This window comes from Cebus imitator, unplaced genomic scaffold, assembly GCF_001604975.1.
Source record: "Cebus imitator isolate Cc_AM_T3 unplaced genomic scaffold, Cebus_imitator-1.0 Scaffold161, whole genome shotgun sequence".
Lineage (NCBI taxonomy): Eukaryota > Metazoa > Chordata > Mammalia > Primates > Cebidae > Cebus > Cebus imitator.
Window position 1 is genome coordinate 3342195 of NW_016107476.1, and position 17368 is coordinate 3359562.

The following is a 17368-nucleotide window of genomic DNA, read 5'->3' on the forward strand; positions in this document are numbered from 1 at the left end:
TAGAGACGGGGTTTCACCATGTTGACCAGGATGGCCTCGATCTCTTGACCTCGTGATCCACCCGCCTCGGCCTCCCAAAGTGCTGGGATTACAGGCATGAGCCACCACACCCGGCCAAGAAGGTAAATTTTTAAGTGAAGAATGTACGGCTCTGCTGGATCCTGTGTTTTATATCATCCTAGAGTATGATCCGAAGAGGGCTAACTAGGGTGACAGGAGGTGTGTTTACTGGGGAAAAGAGTATTAATGGCAGAACACTCTGGGTGCAAGTCTGAGATGAATCAAAGTCTTTTGCACCATGTTTTAGTGTTTACACCATAAAATGATATAAATAGCAATATAAAAATTATTTTAAAAGCTAATCTTTCAAAAATCCAGCAATTTGGCAAATTAAAAATGTTTTAATGGGAAAATATATGTAATAAGCCATTATACTGAAAACACAAATAAAAGAGCATTCTCACCTTTCCTTATACATTTAAACAATAATGACCTAAAGCAATTAGACTTTTGTCAACCTTAGGCTAGAAAGCCAAATGTTAAAATAAGTTAGGTTTATTTAAAACAAATATTTCATGTGAAAGTACTTTTAAGGACATAATCATTATTTGCACTATATAAATCTAACCAAAAATAACTGCAATTGTATTGGTCCTTTTTTCCCCCATGACGACAATGTTTTCCTACTAGATTAACAAAACGCAGTAATGTAAGCAAACAAAAAAATCAAGAAATCTGGTAAATTAATTCAAGTCCTGTTATGACACAGTGCCATGCTCTTGATTAAGTAAATTGAATTTCCTGGGCCTCAGTTTCATCATCAGTAAGTAGAAGGGGTGATAAGATCTTGGGTTTTATGCTGGATTTAATGTGCCATAACTTTAAGCTATCACTTTCAAACCTGATGCCAAATATAATTAGCAGTACACAATTATATACTATAATCCTACAAAGACAACTGTTGATTGCCTTCCCAACAGCCATTTTATCCTTGCTTCTTAACCATGAACCTCACTTTTTGTGAATATCCTTTTTAAAAAACTTTTAATCAACCACTGGTTAGCCACAAGAATAGGATTCAATTCTGGTCAATGATATGCAATGGGAAATATCCTGTGGGGCCACTGGGAAAGGTTTACCTTCTGAAAAAAGAGGAGCACAAGAAAAGATGCCACTCAGCCAGCCCCAAACACACTGTATGAAGGTGTTATATGAGACTTTGGCAGAAATTTTGGAGTTATTTGTGCAGTCCCAAAACAAAACTAGTAGGTCAAGAATGAGCAAAAATGAATCTCTGATAACTTGGTCAAAAAAGTGAACAATTATCCTTATAACCTCTGATTGCCTGACTTTATCTCATATAAAATATTAAATTTCCTTATTTTTAAACCACTTTTACTTAATAATTCTGTTATTTAAAGCTAAAAATTTCCTAGTGGTTATGAAAATTAATTTTAGGTGTCCATTGGACTGGATTGAGGGATACCTAAATGGCGGGTGAAGCATTGTTTTTGGGTATCTGTGGGAGTGTTTTCAGAGGAGGTTGAAGCTGAGTCAGTGGACTGAGAAAGAAACATCTGCCCTCAAGGTGGGCAGATACTATCCAATCAGCTGGGGCTGGGACAAACAGGTAGAAGAAGGAGGACTCTCTCTCTCTGCTCTCTTTTCCTTCCAGGATGAGACACCTTTTCTCCTCCTGTCTTTGGACATCAGACTAGGTTCTTCAGTGTTTAGACTCAGAAACTTGCACCAGTGGTCTCTGGGGACTCTCTGGTTTTTAGATTTGGACTAGGGGTTGCAGAATTAGATTCCCTGATTCTGAGGCTGCCGGACTGAGCGATGCTACCAGCTCTTCTGTGTTACAGCTTGCAGGTAGCCTATCGTGAGACTTCTCTGACTCTGGGTTCATGTAAGCCAATTTCTCCTAATAAATCCCCTCTCATATATCTTATTGTTTCTGTGTCTCTAGAGAACCCTAACAAATGATTAAAAAAAAAAAAAGGAAACAAAAAAATTTAAAGACAAAATTAGATTATCGATTCACCCTTAGCTCCAATCACTAATTATTAAAGTATGTGCAGTAAAGCTCCATAAATGCTTATTATACTTATTTTGTTATCTATCTTTGCATGAGGGAATAAAACATGCATTCTACGCTGAGGTCAATATTTTTGCTATAAATAAAAATCATGTCATGAAAAGGAGAGTATGCAGTAAGTGTATATTCCTACTGGCAGGATTCTCCAAAAAGACATAACATTACCACAACAACTTATGAAGCTAATTTTCAGGCTGCGATTAAGAACATAATAAAGAAGAAACTTAAGCATTAATAATTAAGTTCATTGCTGAATTGTATAGGATACAAGGGTGGACCAGTACAAGAAACAACATTAATTTATTACGTATAAGTTCATTAGAGGGTGATGTTTTTAAATCTGCCATTTAATGTGGTTGGCAAATCTGGGCTAATAAAAAGGGCATTGGAATTGGCTAATAAAGGTTTGGTTATTATCTGCTAAGTAGACTTTCAATTTCTTCATTCATCAAATCTTGGACAACATTTCTGCATTTTTATCTAGTAGATACTTATTTAAAATTATTTTTGACTATACAATAAAATAAATACATTGAGTCAACAGATCTGAGGAAATCAAAAAGCAAAGGAGGGAATCATAAGGTATGGTTTTCCTAAACAAAAATATTTTAAATTTCTTGTGAACTCCTACCAAGCTCTCAAGGGTCAGCTTAAGCACTAAGCGACCTGTGCACATTTTCCTGGTATCCTTTTTAGAGTGACTTCTCACTGTCTTTGAGTCTCATAGTAGATTATTTCTATGTCTATTGTGGCATTCACTGTCACTTTGCATCAGCCTTGTTTCATGTAACTTGTGATTATTAGTCTGCAACATCTTTGAAGGCATGAATGTAGTTTTGTCACATCTGTACCCCTGAAGGATTTATCCATTGTCTTTCATGAAGGAGGTTAATTTGTTGAATTTATGGGAATTGTAATATTTTTATTCTTCAAAACCAGTCTTTTATTAGAGTTTACCCTTAAAACTCTACTATTATAAAAGAACTCTCTGCCTAAAATTATTGATTGCAGTTTCTCTTTACAGTTCTACCAAAAATGTAAAAAGAAATAAAAGGGAAATGAAATTTAAAAAGTACAAATGTCAGGAATGGTACAAAGTGACTTTAACATGCAAGTGACTTTAATACAAGGAAAAAAGTGAGCAATTGTAAAATTCATTTCTCCAGCAGGTATAATATATCACTTTGGGTGCTAGTATCATCAATCTTTCTGGATCACAGAATGAAAAACTCAGAGTTAATTACAATAGTCTTTCTCCAATGCTCTTCTTTTGTGGCTGGTCACCGACTCTAGCAAACCTCTCCTACATCAGTTTGTTATATTTTAATCCTAATTAAAATGATATGAGTAGAGAAAGTAATTACAGCCCTCCTTGACCAGTTGAAATTGCACTGTGATTGGTCTGTGTTCCCTGTCTTCAGTTCCTCTCCTCTAGGTCCATCCTGACCATTGTTGCAAGAGTGAAGGCCTTTTATCGTCCATAATGCCCACAAGACAAATTCCTGATTTTTATGCTGATATTCAATATCCCAGTATATGCCTATGTCTCTGTTTCCAATACCAAACTTCAACTGGGGAAACCTATTCACACAATTTCCTTAACATATTTCACTTTTTCACACTCTATATTCTGTTCGCGCTACTTCCTCTGAGCAAACAACTTTCTCTCTTACCACTACCAATGCAAATCCAATTCATCATTCTAGACTCAAACTAAATTCTACCTATTCCTGCCTCTTCCACACTGTCTTTGATGTATCAGTTAGCATCACATTGATCTCTTCCTTCATCTGAATTCTATACTTCATTTTTTTCATACACCGTTACTAACAATTAAATGAGTAGAACATTATCTTTTAAGAGCCAAAGGTCTTGATAATTTAATGAATTTATATATTCAAAGTCAGGAACCATTTATTTTATCTTTTCATTACCCCTAAGTAACAAACAAAAGGCTCATAACATAGTAAGCATCCAATATATTTTTGATTATTGCTATCGAGGTTTTGATGTGAAAAGCCAAATGGAATTACAACTTGGAGGGCAAGATACAATTAAAATGTATATTGCTGTTGTGACCTCTACACAAACATTTATTTTAAAACGAAAGTGAAAATTTATCTTTGCTACTAAATTAGAAGATGATCAAATAACATCCATACTTAAATAATTCTGCTCTTTTAGTTCATTCTCAGACTGAGTACTGATAATAATGCACTCACTGTTTATTTTTGGGGTTTCAGGCACTTGTACTAGAAGCACTTTCCTATCATGCACAGCTGGATGTATATAATTATACAAATTTTAAAATATCCAGTTGATTTCTGTGAAGTCCTATTTTAATTTCTACATTTTAGCAATGGCTCATGAAAAGCTTGTTTCAATTCAAATTTTAAAAATATGAACAAAGAAATATTATAAATGAGTAAGCTATCAAAAGAAATGTATAAAATATTTATAGAATGTTTAATATAAAGGCACCCACCTGTATGTCAATGTCAAAACCAATTTCATAAAGAGTATTTACGATAATCAGGCAATTGTGCAAATACTGTTCCTCTGTTCTTGGTTTTGTGTACATATTTATGAAATGAGACTCAATCTGTAAAAAAAAAAAAAAAATCAAACCTGTTGGCAATGGAAAAAAAAATTCTGCTTTTTAAGTGGTCTCTATAGTTAGGCAAATAGTCATTTAAATATTAATATTTGTCAGTAATAAATTATTGCAATTAAAATGCAAGAATAAATGAAAAGGTAGTGCTAGCCATTCAGATCCAGGTGTTTGACTTGAATGTAAGATATTCGAAAGAATCTGTTTACAGAAAATATACTTCAAATTTTAACCACTAAATTTTTTCAAATAATAGAAGATCATCATGCACAAAAATGACGCTTACCAAGAATGGGCAATAGGCTCCCAACTGTGTTGCCAAAACTAGGCCATCTAAAAGGTCTTTGTCAAAATTTACTATCCATCTCTCAGAGGGGAAAACATCTGTTTTAAAAAAGAGGGAGAGTAAATACAGCAATAGTTTTACTTCACTGAAAGATACCTATGGAAGTTTAAGCAATAGTAAAAGAAAATTTTGCTTCTGCTGGAAAACAAAAAGCATATTATATTGGAAATAAAAACAAATTTTAAGCCCCAGAAGATTAATATTATGAGAGTTATCTGTAAGGCTTTATAAACAGTTGTAAGCTGCCTTCTTTATTTCTATATGAACTGCTTTGAAAAATACACTACAGTGTGGTAATGGAAGAGAAATTCAATGTTTCAAACTTACTTGTTCTGTTGAGTACCTTGAGGTTCAAATATTTAATCAATGATCATCAATATGGGTAAGGATACTGAAAAAGCATAAAGTTACTTGTATCTTTAGAGTACGAGTGCCAGTTTCATTTCTGGCAGAAATTTCTCCACATGGTAGGAAAGTATGTGAAAGGAATTCAAGATTTATGGGTTAAAGAAACCAAAATTGGCCTATAAAAGACAATATAAGATGGAGGAGTAGTAAAAGGAATTCTCAATTTCAGACATGATTGCTATGCTGAATCCAGAACAAAAAAAGAATATATTTGAATTTTAAGTGAATATCTGAAATACCTATATTGGGTGGAGGGTAAACAGTGGAAATAATTGCTATCTTGAATGTGACATTTTCTCTTTCAGTAAGTTTCCAAAAAGCCTAGATTCTTTATGGTGTGAGACAATTTCTTGTCTGAAAACAAGAGGCAAATGGTGATATTTATAAATTCCCTCAAATCTCTCTACTTCCATTTTCTGTGAAGAAGAAAGCATGACAGGATATGTCCATGACATGTATACTAACTTCACAAATCAGGACTGCTTTACACCTGGAATCGGAAGACTTAATTTTCACTCGAATCACAGATGTCCTGGACACTTCACAGACAATCTCCAGTACTCTTTCATCTGAGAAGCTACAGCACTGAAAATTTCTATAGGATTTCTATAGTATATCATCACAAAATCAGTCTAGCAAATAAAGATCACTAAGGATTTTCAACTAATACATAGCAAACAATCTATTTTTCAAAGCATTGTTTCCTGATAGAAACTTATAAATAACATTTTTGATATAAGATTCAATGTAATCAAATTAATGATTTTAAACATACATTGCCAGTTGGCTGAATAATAACCTAAATGTGCTTTTCTTTTTGTCCAGCTTTGATGTATAATTGCCAAATAAAGAGTGTATGTATTTAGAACACAAATTATATTTTGACATAAGCATTCCTTGTACAATGATTCCCAAAATCAAGCTAATTAACATATTCATCACTTCACATAGTCACCATTTTGTGTATATGTGTGTGGTGAGAACATAAGATCTACTCTCTTAGCTAAGCAAAATGTGCTTCTCTGAATATGTATTTGCTGCCCATAGCTATCAATAAAAGCAAAATATTTCATTTTTGTAGTTAATATTTATTTTTCTATGGACTGGAAACAATGATAACTTTTGAACTGAAAAAGGTCATTTACTAGCCTTTTACATTGATAGAGAATCAGTCAGTTAGCAGTGGATATAGGCTTTATCCAACAGATAGTACATCCTTGTCTTGTACAGACATTAGAGGAGGGATAGAAATTGCCTTGAAGGCGCTTAACATCTTGTTGCAGGGAAATCATATTCATAACAGGAAAACAACTAATTAAAATAATCCCCCAACCAGAAGTCAATGAATACATAACAATATAGCAACAACTAATTGTTTTCCTGTTACTTCCAACTCTACCAATCCTACTTCAGGACCACAGAATTCATTATGAAACCTCCCCCACATTCTTTTGTCAACAGTGAAAAACTTGAATTCCATTATCTACAATATATTAAACTCCAGAGTTTCTGCACTGAAAAACAAACAATCATTAGAGTGAACTGGCAACCAACAGAATGGGAAAAAAATTTTGCAATCTACCCATCTGACAAAGGGCTAATATCCAGAATCTACAAATAACTAAAACAGAGTTACAAGAAAAAAACAAACAAACCCATTCAAAAGTGGGAAAAGGATTATGAACAAACACTTTTCAAAAGAAGACATATATGAGGCCAACAAACATATGAAAAAATGCTCATCATCACTGGTCATTAGAGAAATGCAAATCAAAACTACACTGAGATACCACATTGAGATAAAAATAAAATACATTGAGATAAAAATAAAACCACATTGAGATAAAAGTTTTGTGGGTTTATATTTTATATTAAATCTATGATCTACTTTGAGATTATTTTAGTATGAGACGTGAGGTATAGGTCAGTGCTCATTTTTTGTGTATGCATTTCCAATTATTCAAGTGCTATTTGTTGAAAACATTAGCCTTATTTGATTTAATTTCTTTTGCTCTTTTGTAAGCAAAAAAACCTGAGTTGATTATATTTGTGTAGGTATATTCCTTGTCTCTCGATTCTATTCTGTTGATCTACACATCTATTCTTTTGTCAATACCACCCAGTCTTAATTATTGTAGTTTTAAACTTTCTTCCACCTTTTCAAAAGTTTTTTGGCTATTTTAATGCCAATGCCTTATGTATATATTTTAGAGTCAACTTATTGATATCTATCTATAAAAATATGTGATGGTATTTTCACTGGAATTGAATTGAATCTATAGGTCAATTTGATAACCTAATAACATTTAGTCTTCCAACATCATGTGTGTGTTATATTTCTCTAGTTCTCATTGATTTCTTTTATCAGTGTTTTGCAGTTTATAGCATATATATCTTTAACTTATTTTGTTACAGATGCTTATACTAAGTACTTAAGAATTTCATCTATGGTTCTATGTTAAATGGTATATTTTTATTTTAAATTCCAATTGTTAACTGCCAATATATAGAAATATAATTTAATTTCATTGTATACTATCATATATCCTCTGACCTTGATAAACACATATACTATTTCTAGGAGTTTTAAAAAATTATTTGGGATTTTCTACCTGACAGAAATGTTTAATTTCAGCCCCTTTTTCAGGTCAAGAGGTGTTTGGGTTTTTTTCACTTTTTTTTTTTTTTTTTTTTTTTGCAACAGCAATGAGTATTCACCAGAGCCCAATGGGTGACAGTATGTGGTGTCCTTAATATAGATGAACACATCTGTTCTATAGATATTGCTATGGTTTGAATGTCCCCTGTAAATCTCATGTTCAAATTTCATTGCCATTTCAATGGTTAATATCAAGCAATCGAGGTGGGACTTTTAGGATATGATTAGACCATGATAGCTCTGGCTTCATGAATGGATTAATGCTGTTATCTCAGGAGTGGGTTAGTTACATTGAGAGTTTGGCCTTCTTTTTCTGTCTGCCTGGCATGCTCTCACTTTTTATCATCTTCTCTACCCATGGGATGCCTACCATACCATAATAATGCAGCAAGAAGACCCTCATCAAAGGCAACCTAATTATCTTGGACTTTGTAGCCTCCAGAGTCATGACCCAAATAAACTTCTATTGTTTATAAATTACCCAATCCATAGTATTCTGTTATAATAACACTAAATGAACTAAGACAGATATACAGAAGGCTAAGTGAATTACCTGCCCCTACGCTAGGTACTAAGGAGTACACGTTCCCCAGACTCACTCTGGTCATTTCTGTGAGCAACATGTGGAGTTTGTGGAGTAACGACCTGCAAGAAGATGCAGAATCTATAACTGTGGCCACTTGGAGCTTCGCGATCTCTCACTAGTGTATACTTGGCCTCTAACAATATACCAATCACCCTAACTCAACTATCCTTAATGGTATCTAGCTCTGTCTACAAGTAGACCATTGCTATCATCTCATTTCTTCCAGTAAAAACCAAGTCTCCTTTTGTTGTCCTGCAATCTCAGCTTTCTGTTAGGGTTCAAAAAAAATAGAAAATTTGCTGTTTCTCTGATTTTCGTTGTTGTTATAAGGGTGGGAGAAAACAGTTTCCAGTTCTCTATCTCCCTGAGTAGAAACCAGGGCACCTATTTTTGTTCAACCCATCACAACTTTGAATCTGCTTTGATATTACTTGTCAAATAGCAGTAGGCATGGGCTGTAGCTGTTCAAAAAGGCTCTCAGTAAGAATAGGATGGCAATGATTCTTCCAATGTTGTGAAAAAGTAAAGACAAAACTTGAAAGCTCTTCTCTAATCTCTGATCCTATGCCTGTATCTTGTCTTTTATACTCAAGGCTGCTGCCAAGCCCTCATCACAGTTTATCACAGCTTTGATATATCAAGGATTTTCTCTGCTTTTATGATACTTACTTTGATATAAGCTACTCTCTCTTCTATACTCCCTCTAAGGATTTGCTACCCAAAGTGAGCTAAGTGAATCAGCACAACCTACATCAAATGGAAGCTTGTTGAAAATGCGGAATTTCTGGCCTTAGTCAACACCTAGTGAAATATAAAGACATATTAACAAAATCTCCAAGTGATTTGTATTCACATTATCATCCAGTCAATGTTTGTTTTTTGGAGAGAGAGCCTGCAGTCTAATGTAGATATCACTTGTCAGAAACCAAAAAATTCAAGTGATGCTCTACACATTTTTAAAAATTTTAATTTGCAAGTTATGTTTTTATCCACTTTTACATTACATCACTTCCAATATTCAGGTATATTTAAATAGTAATAAAATTACTGGTCTTTATAGTATTGTGAATTAGAGATGTGTTTGTTAATCACAAACTTTCATCAGAAATTTTGGAAAAAATAAGTCAATTTACTTATGAATATAATAGTTATATGAATTTTATTTTAGATGACTATAACGGTACATTTTTATAAAAGTTATATTGCTATATGATTCACATAAAACAAATTTCATGCAATTCACTTGTTCAATTCATTGTTGTTTAGTATAGTCATAGAGCTGTGTAAGCATCACTACTATCTGCTTTTAAAATATTTTTATCAACACATAAAGAAACTCAATAATCATTAACTGTCACTTCTCATTTCTCTCTTCCCTCATACACTGGGAATAAATGAATCTACTTTCTGTCACTATGGATTTGTCTACTATGACATGTCACAGAAATAAAATTATAAAATATGTACCCTTTTGTGTTCTGTTACCTTTTATTTAGCATAACATTTTCAAGATTCATTCATGTTTCCACATGTATAGGTATTTCATTTCTTTTTATTGCTGAATAACATTCCGCTTTGGGAATATATCACATTTTCTTTATGGACATTTGTGTTCCTAATTTTTGGCTATTATCAATAATGCTGCTATGAACATTTACGTAAAAGTTTTTTATAATCATACATTTTCAATTATCTTGAGTATAAACCAATGAGTGAAATTATTGAATCATATTACTAATCTATTTTTAAGAGACTTTTTTTACAGCAGTTTTACATTCACAAAAAAATTGTGCAAAAAGTGCAGAGATTTTCCATGTACTCCCTGCCCTCAAGCATGCATTACCTCTCTCACTAGTTAATCTAATTTGAACATTTTGAGAAACTGCCAAACAGTTTTGCAAAGTGGATGCACCATTTTACATTCCCTCTAGCAACATATGAGGTTTTTGGTTTCCACAATTTTTTGCCAACACTTGTTATAGTCTTTATTTTTTTAATTTAAAATGTTTTTAATTTCTGTGGCTACATAGTAGGTGCATATATTTATGGGGTATATAAGATGTTTTGATACAGGCATGCGATGTGAAATAAGCACATCATGAAGAATGGAGTATCCATCTCCTTAAGTATTTATCCACTTAGTTGCAAACAATCTGATAACACTCTTTACCTTAACATGTACAGTTATTACTTGCTTTTCTATCAAATAGTAGGTTTTATTCTTTTTAACTATTCTTTTTTGTACCTATTAACTATCCCCACCTTTCCCCATCCCACCACTACCCTTCCCAGTCCCTGGTAACCATTCTTCTACTCTCTATGTCCGTGAGTTCAGTTGTTCTGAATTTTAGATTCCACAAGTAAGTGAGAACATGCAATGTTTGTTTAGCTGTGTCTTGCATATTTTACTTAACACAATGATTTCCAGTTCCATTTATGTTGTTGCAAATGACAGGACTGGCTTTTCTATAGCTGAATAGTATCCCATTGTGCATATGTACCATATTTTTAAAAAATCTATTCATCTGCTCATGGACACTTAGGTTGCTTCCAAATCTTAGCTATGGTGAGCAGTGCTGCAACAAACTGCTGAGTGCAGATTTATCTGTTCCATATACTGGTTTCCTCTCTTTTGAATTTATACCCAGCAGTGGGATTTCTGAATTATACTGTAGCTCAATTTTTAGTTTTTTGAGGAACCTCCAAATGGTTCTCCATAGTGATTATACTAATTTACATTCCCATCAAAAGTGTCCAAGGATTTCCTTTTCTCCACATCCTCATCAGCATTTTTTATTGCCCATCTTTTGGATATAGGCCATTCTAACTAAGGTTAGATGATATCTCACTGTAGTTTTGGTTTGCATTTCTCTGATGATCAGTGATGTTGAGCACCTTTTCATACGCCTATTTACCATTTGTATGTCTTCTTTTGAAAAATATCTATTCAAATTTTTTTGCCCATTTTTAAAATCAGATTATTAAATCTTTGGTTCCTATAGGATTGTTTGAGCTCCTTATATATTCTGGCTATTAACCCCTTATCAGATGGGTATTTTGCAAATGTTTTCTCCCATTCTGTGGGTTGTCTCTTTACTTTGTCGATTGTATCCATTGCTGTGCAGAAGCTTTTAAACTAGACTTTTTAAAAATTTTAGTTTCACAAGTAGGTGCCAAATGCTAACTTACTGTGATTTTTGCTTTGCATTTCCCAAATTACTAATTATGCTGAACAACTTTTCATATGCTTATGGGTAATTTACTTATTTTCCTTTTAGAAATGTCTATTTAAATATTTTGTGCATTTTTAAATTGGCTTATTTCTCTTTTTACCACTGACTTGTGTTTTTTATATATTCTTGATACAAGTCTCTTGCTAGATACATAATTTTGCTGTTACTGTGTCCATTGAAATAATCCTTTTTCTTCATTTTTATTTCATTCATATGATGTACTACATAGACGGGCCTTTATGTTAAAACAACTTTGTATTCCTAAGATAGACTTAATCTCCTGATTATATTTAATATTTTTTCTAGATTGCTGGATTCTGTTTGCTAGTAATTTCAGATTTCCATGTCTAATCTCATAAAGCATAAGATAGGGCATTTTTGAATTTTGTTTTGAAACACTTCTGAAATGCAATGTGGTATATTCTTTAATGCCAACATAGATAATTTTGCATGCAAAGGTAGTTGAGTTATGAAGATGTGTGAACTATAAATCATTATAAGACCAGCCACATATAATAGTTATGAGTTACATGAAATGTGATATAAAGTAATCCATGTAATACTTGATATAACTTTTATATAAATGACCAATAAAATGGAAATTAAGTAAAATATTTTCAGTATCAAGGTAAAAAATTGCTATGGAAAAAGACTGAATTAAAACAGAAGATGCTATAAGAAAAAATATTGAAAATAAAAAGAAAACAATTACAGAATAATTTTATGCTAATTTTTTTAAAATTTTAGATAAATCTCATTGATTTCATAAAAATTTGTTACAAAATCTCACTCAATGAAAAATGAAAAGNAAGACATATATGAGGCCAACAAACATATGAAAAAATGCTCATCATCACTGGTCATTAGAGAAATGCAAATCAAAACTACACTGAGATACCACATTGAGATAAAAATAAAATACATTGAGATAAAAATAAAACCACATTGAGATAAAAGTTTTGTGGGTTTATATTTTATATTAAATCTATGATCTACTTTGAGATTATTTTAGTATGAGACGTGAGGTATAGGTCAGTGCTCATTTTTTGTGTATGCATTTCCAATTATTCAAGTGCTATTTGTTGAAAACATTAGCCTTATTTGATTTAATTTCTTTTGCTCTTTTGTAAGCAAAAAAACCTGAGTTGATTATATTTGTGTAGGTATATTCCTTGTCTCTCGATTCTATTTGATCTATTTGTCTATTCTTTTGTCAATACCACCCAGTCTTAATTATTGTAGTTTTAAACTTTCTTCCACCTTTTCAAAAGTTTTTTGGCTATTTTAATGCCAATGCCTTATGTATATATTTTAGAGTCAACTTATTGATATCTATCTATAAAAATATGTGATGGTATTTTCACTGGAATTGAATTGAATCTATAGGTCAATTTGATAACCTAATAACATTTAGTCTTCCAACATCATGTGTGTGTTATATTTCTCTAGTTCTCATTGATTTCTTTTATCAGTGTTTTGCAGTTTATAGCATATATATCTTTAACTTATTTTGTTACAGATGCTTATACTAAGTACTTAAGAATTTCATCTATGGTTCTATGTTAAATGGTATATTTTTATTTTAAATTCCAATTGTTAACTGCCAATATATAGAAATATAATTTAATTTCATTGTATACTATCATATATCCTCTGACCTTGATAAACACATATACTATTTCTAGGAGTTTTAAAAAATTATTTGGGATTTTCTACCTGACAGAAATGTTTAATTTCAGCCCCTTTTTCAGGTCAAGAGGTGTTTGGGTTTTTTTCACTTTTTTTTTTTTTTTTTTTTTTTGCAACAGCAATGAGTATTCACCAGAGCCCAATGGGTGACAGTATGTGGTGTCCTTAATATAGATGAACACATCTGTTCTATAGATATTGCTATGGTTTGAATGTCCCCTGTAAATCTCATGTTCAAATTTCATTGCCATTTCAATGGTTAATATCAAGCAATCGAGGTGGGACTTTTAGGATATGATTAGACCATGATAGCTCTGGCTTCATGAATGGATTAATGCTGTTATCTCAGGAGTGGGTTAGTTACATTGAGAGTTTGGCCTTCTTTTTCTGTCTGCCTGGCATGCTCTCACTTTTTATCATCTTCTCTACCCATGGGATGCCTACCATACCATAATAATGCAGCAAGAAGACCCTCATCAAAGGCAACCTAATTATCTTGGACTTTGTAGCCTCCAGAGTCATGACCCAAATAAACTTCTATTGTTTATAAATTACCCAATCCATAGTATTCTGTTATAATAACACTAAATGAACTAAGACAGATATACAGAAGGCTAAGTGAATTACCTGCCCCTACGCTAGGTACTAAGGAGTACACGTTCCCCAGACTCACTCTGGTCATTTCTGTGAGCAACATGTGGAGTTTGTGGAGTAACGACCTGCAAGAAGATGCAGAATCTATAACTGTGGCCACTTGGAGCTTCGCGATCTCTCACTAGTGTATACTTGGCCTCTAACAATATACCAATCACCCTAACTCAACTATCCTTAATGGTATCTAGCTCTGTCTACAAGTAGACCATTGCTATCATCTCATTTCTTCCAGTAAAAACCAAGTCTCCTTTTGTTGTCCTGCAATCTCAGCTTTCTGTTAGGGTTCAAAAAAAATAGAAAATTTGCTGTTTCTCTGATTTTCGTTGTTGTTATAAGGGTGGGAGAAAACAGTTTCCAGTTCTCTATCTCCCTGAGTAGAAACCAGGGCACCTATTTTTGTTCAACCCATCACAACTTTGAATCTGCTTTGATATTACTTGTCAAATAGCAGTAGGCATGGGCTGTAGCTGTTCAAAAAGGCTCTCAGTAAGAATAGGATGGCAATGATTCTTCCAATGTTGTGAAAAAGTAAAGACAAAACTTGAAAGCTCTTCTCTAATCTCTGATCCTATGCCTGTATCTTGTCTTTTATACTCAAGGCTGCTGCCAAGCCCTCATCACAGTTTATCACAGCTTTGATATATCAAGGATTTTCTCTGCTTTTATGATACTTACTTTGATATAAGCTACTCTCTCTTCTATACTCCCTCTAAGGATTTGCTACCCAAAGTGAGCTAAGTGAATCAGCACAACCTACATCAAATGGAAGCTTGTTGAAAATGCGGAATTTCTGGCCTTAGTCAACACCTAGTGAAATATAAAGACATATTAACAAAATCTCCAAGTGATTTGTATTCACATTATCATCCAGTCAATGTTTGTTTTTTGGAGAGAGAGCCTGCAGTCTAATGTAGATATCACTTGTCAGAAACCAAAAAATTCAAGTGATGCTCTACACATTTTTAAAAATTTTAATTTGCAAGTTATGTTTTTATCCACTTTTACATTACATCACTTCCAATATTCAGGTATATTTAAATAGTAATAAAATTACTGGTCTTTATAGTATTGTGAATTAGAGATGTGTTTGTTAATCACAAACTTTCATCAGAAATTTTGGAAAAAATAAGTCAATTTACTTATGAATATAATAGTTATATGAATTTTATTTTAGATGACTATAACGGTACATTTTTATAAAAGTTATATTGCTATATGATTCACATAAAACAAATTTCATGCAATTCACTTGTTCAATTCATTGTTGTTTAGTATAGTCATAGAGCTGTGTAAGCATCACTACTATCTGCTTTTAAAATATTTTTATCAACACATAAAGAAACTCAATAATCATTAACTGTCACTTCTCATTTCTCTCTTCCCTCATACACTGGGAATAAATGAATCTACTTTCTGTCACTATGGATTTGTCTACTATGACATGTCACAGAAATAAAATTATAAAATATGTACCCTTTTGTGTTCTGTTACCTTTTATTTAGCATAACATTTTCAAGATTCATTCATGTTTCCACATGTATAGGTATTTCATTTCTTTTTATTGCTGAATAACATTCCGCTTTGGGAATATATCACATTTTCTTTATGGACATTTGTGTTCCTAATTTTTGGCTATTATCAATAATGCTGCTATGAACATTTACGTAAAAGTTTTTTATAATCATACATTTTCAATTATCTTGAGTATAAACCAATGAGTGAAATTATTGAATCATATTACTAATCTATTTTTAAGAGACTTTTTTTACAGCAGTTTTACATTCACAAAAAAATTGTGCAAAAAGTGCAGAGATTTTCCATGTACTCCCTGCCCTCAAGCATGCATTACCTCTCTCACTAGTTAATCTAATTTGAACATTTTGAGAAACTGCCAAACAGTTTTGCAAAGTGGATGCACCATTTTACATTCCCTCTAGCAACATATGAGGTTTTTGGTTTCCACAATTTTTTGCCAACACTTGTTATAGTCTTTATTTTTTTAATTTAAAATGTTTTTAATTTCTGTGGCTACATAGTAGGTGCATATATTTATGGGGTATATAAGATGTTTTGATACAGGCATGCGATGTGAAATAAGCACATCATGAAGAATGGAGTATCCATCTCCTTAAGTATTTATCCACTTAGTTGCAAACAATCTGATAACACTCTTTACCTTAACATGTACAGTTATTACTTGCTTTTCTATCAAATAGTAGGTTTTATTCTTTTTAACTATTCTTTTTTGTACCTATTAACTATCCCCACCTTTCCCCATCCCACCACTACCCTTCCCAGTCCCTGGTAACCATTCTTCTACTCTCTATGTCCGTGAGTTCAGTTGTTCTGAATTTTAGATTCCACAAGTAAGTGAGAACATGCAATGTTTGTTTAGCTGTGTCTTGCATATTTTACTTAACACAATGATTTCCAGTTCCATTTATGTTGTTGCAAATGACAGGACTGGCTTTTCTATAGCTGAATAGTATCCCATTGTGCATATGTACCATATTTTTAAAAAATCTATTCATCTGCTCATGGACACTTAGGTTGCTTCCAAATCTTAGCTATGGTGAGCAGTGCTGCAACAAACTGCTGAGTGCAGATTTATCTGTTCCATATACTGGTTTCCTCTCTTTTGAATTTATACCCAGCAGTGGGATTTCTGAATTATACTGTAGCTCAATTTTTAGTTTTTTGAGGAACCTCCAAATGGTTCTCCATAGTGATTATACTAATTTACATTCCCATCAAAAGTGTCCAAGGATTTCCTTTTCTCCACATCCTCATCAGCATTTTTTATTGCCCATCTTTTGGATATAGGCCATTCTAACTAAGGTTAGATGATATCTCACTGTAGTTTTGGTTTGCATTTCTCTGATGATCAGTGATGTTGAGCACCTTTTCATACGCCTATTTACCATTTGTATGTCTTCTTTTGAAAAATATCTATTCAAATTTTTTTGCCCATTTTTAAAATCAGATTATTAAATCTTTGGTTCCTATAGGATTGTTTGAGCTCCTTATATATTCTGGCTATTAACCCCTTATCAGATGGGTATTTTGCAAATGTTTTCTCCCATT

At 32.7% G+C, this 17368-nt stretch overlaps 1 protein-coding gene across 1 annotated transcript in view; it reads right to left on the reverse strand.

Annotated features, from left to right (window-relative positions):
* LOC108314792 (cilia- and flagella-associated protein 47) overlaps positions 1-17368 on the reverse strand; it is a 161682-nt gene that overhangs the window by 3101 nt on the left and 141213 nt on the right. Inside the window, exons 17-18 of the mRNA XM_037743965.1 lie at positions 4996-5093; positions 4584-4700 (exon numbers count right to left, since the gene is read on the reverse strand). Of these exons, the coding sequence (XP_037599893.1) occupies positions 4584-4700; positions 4996-5093 (215 nt within the window). The remainder of the gene's footprint in view (positions 1-4583; positions 4701-4995; positions 5094-17368) is intronic.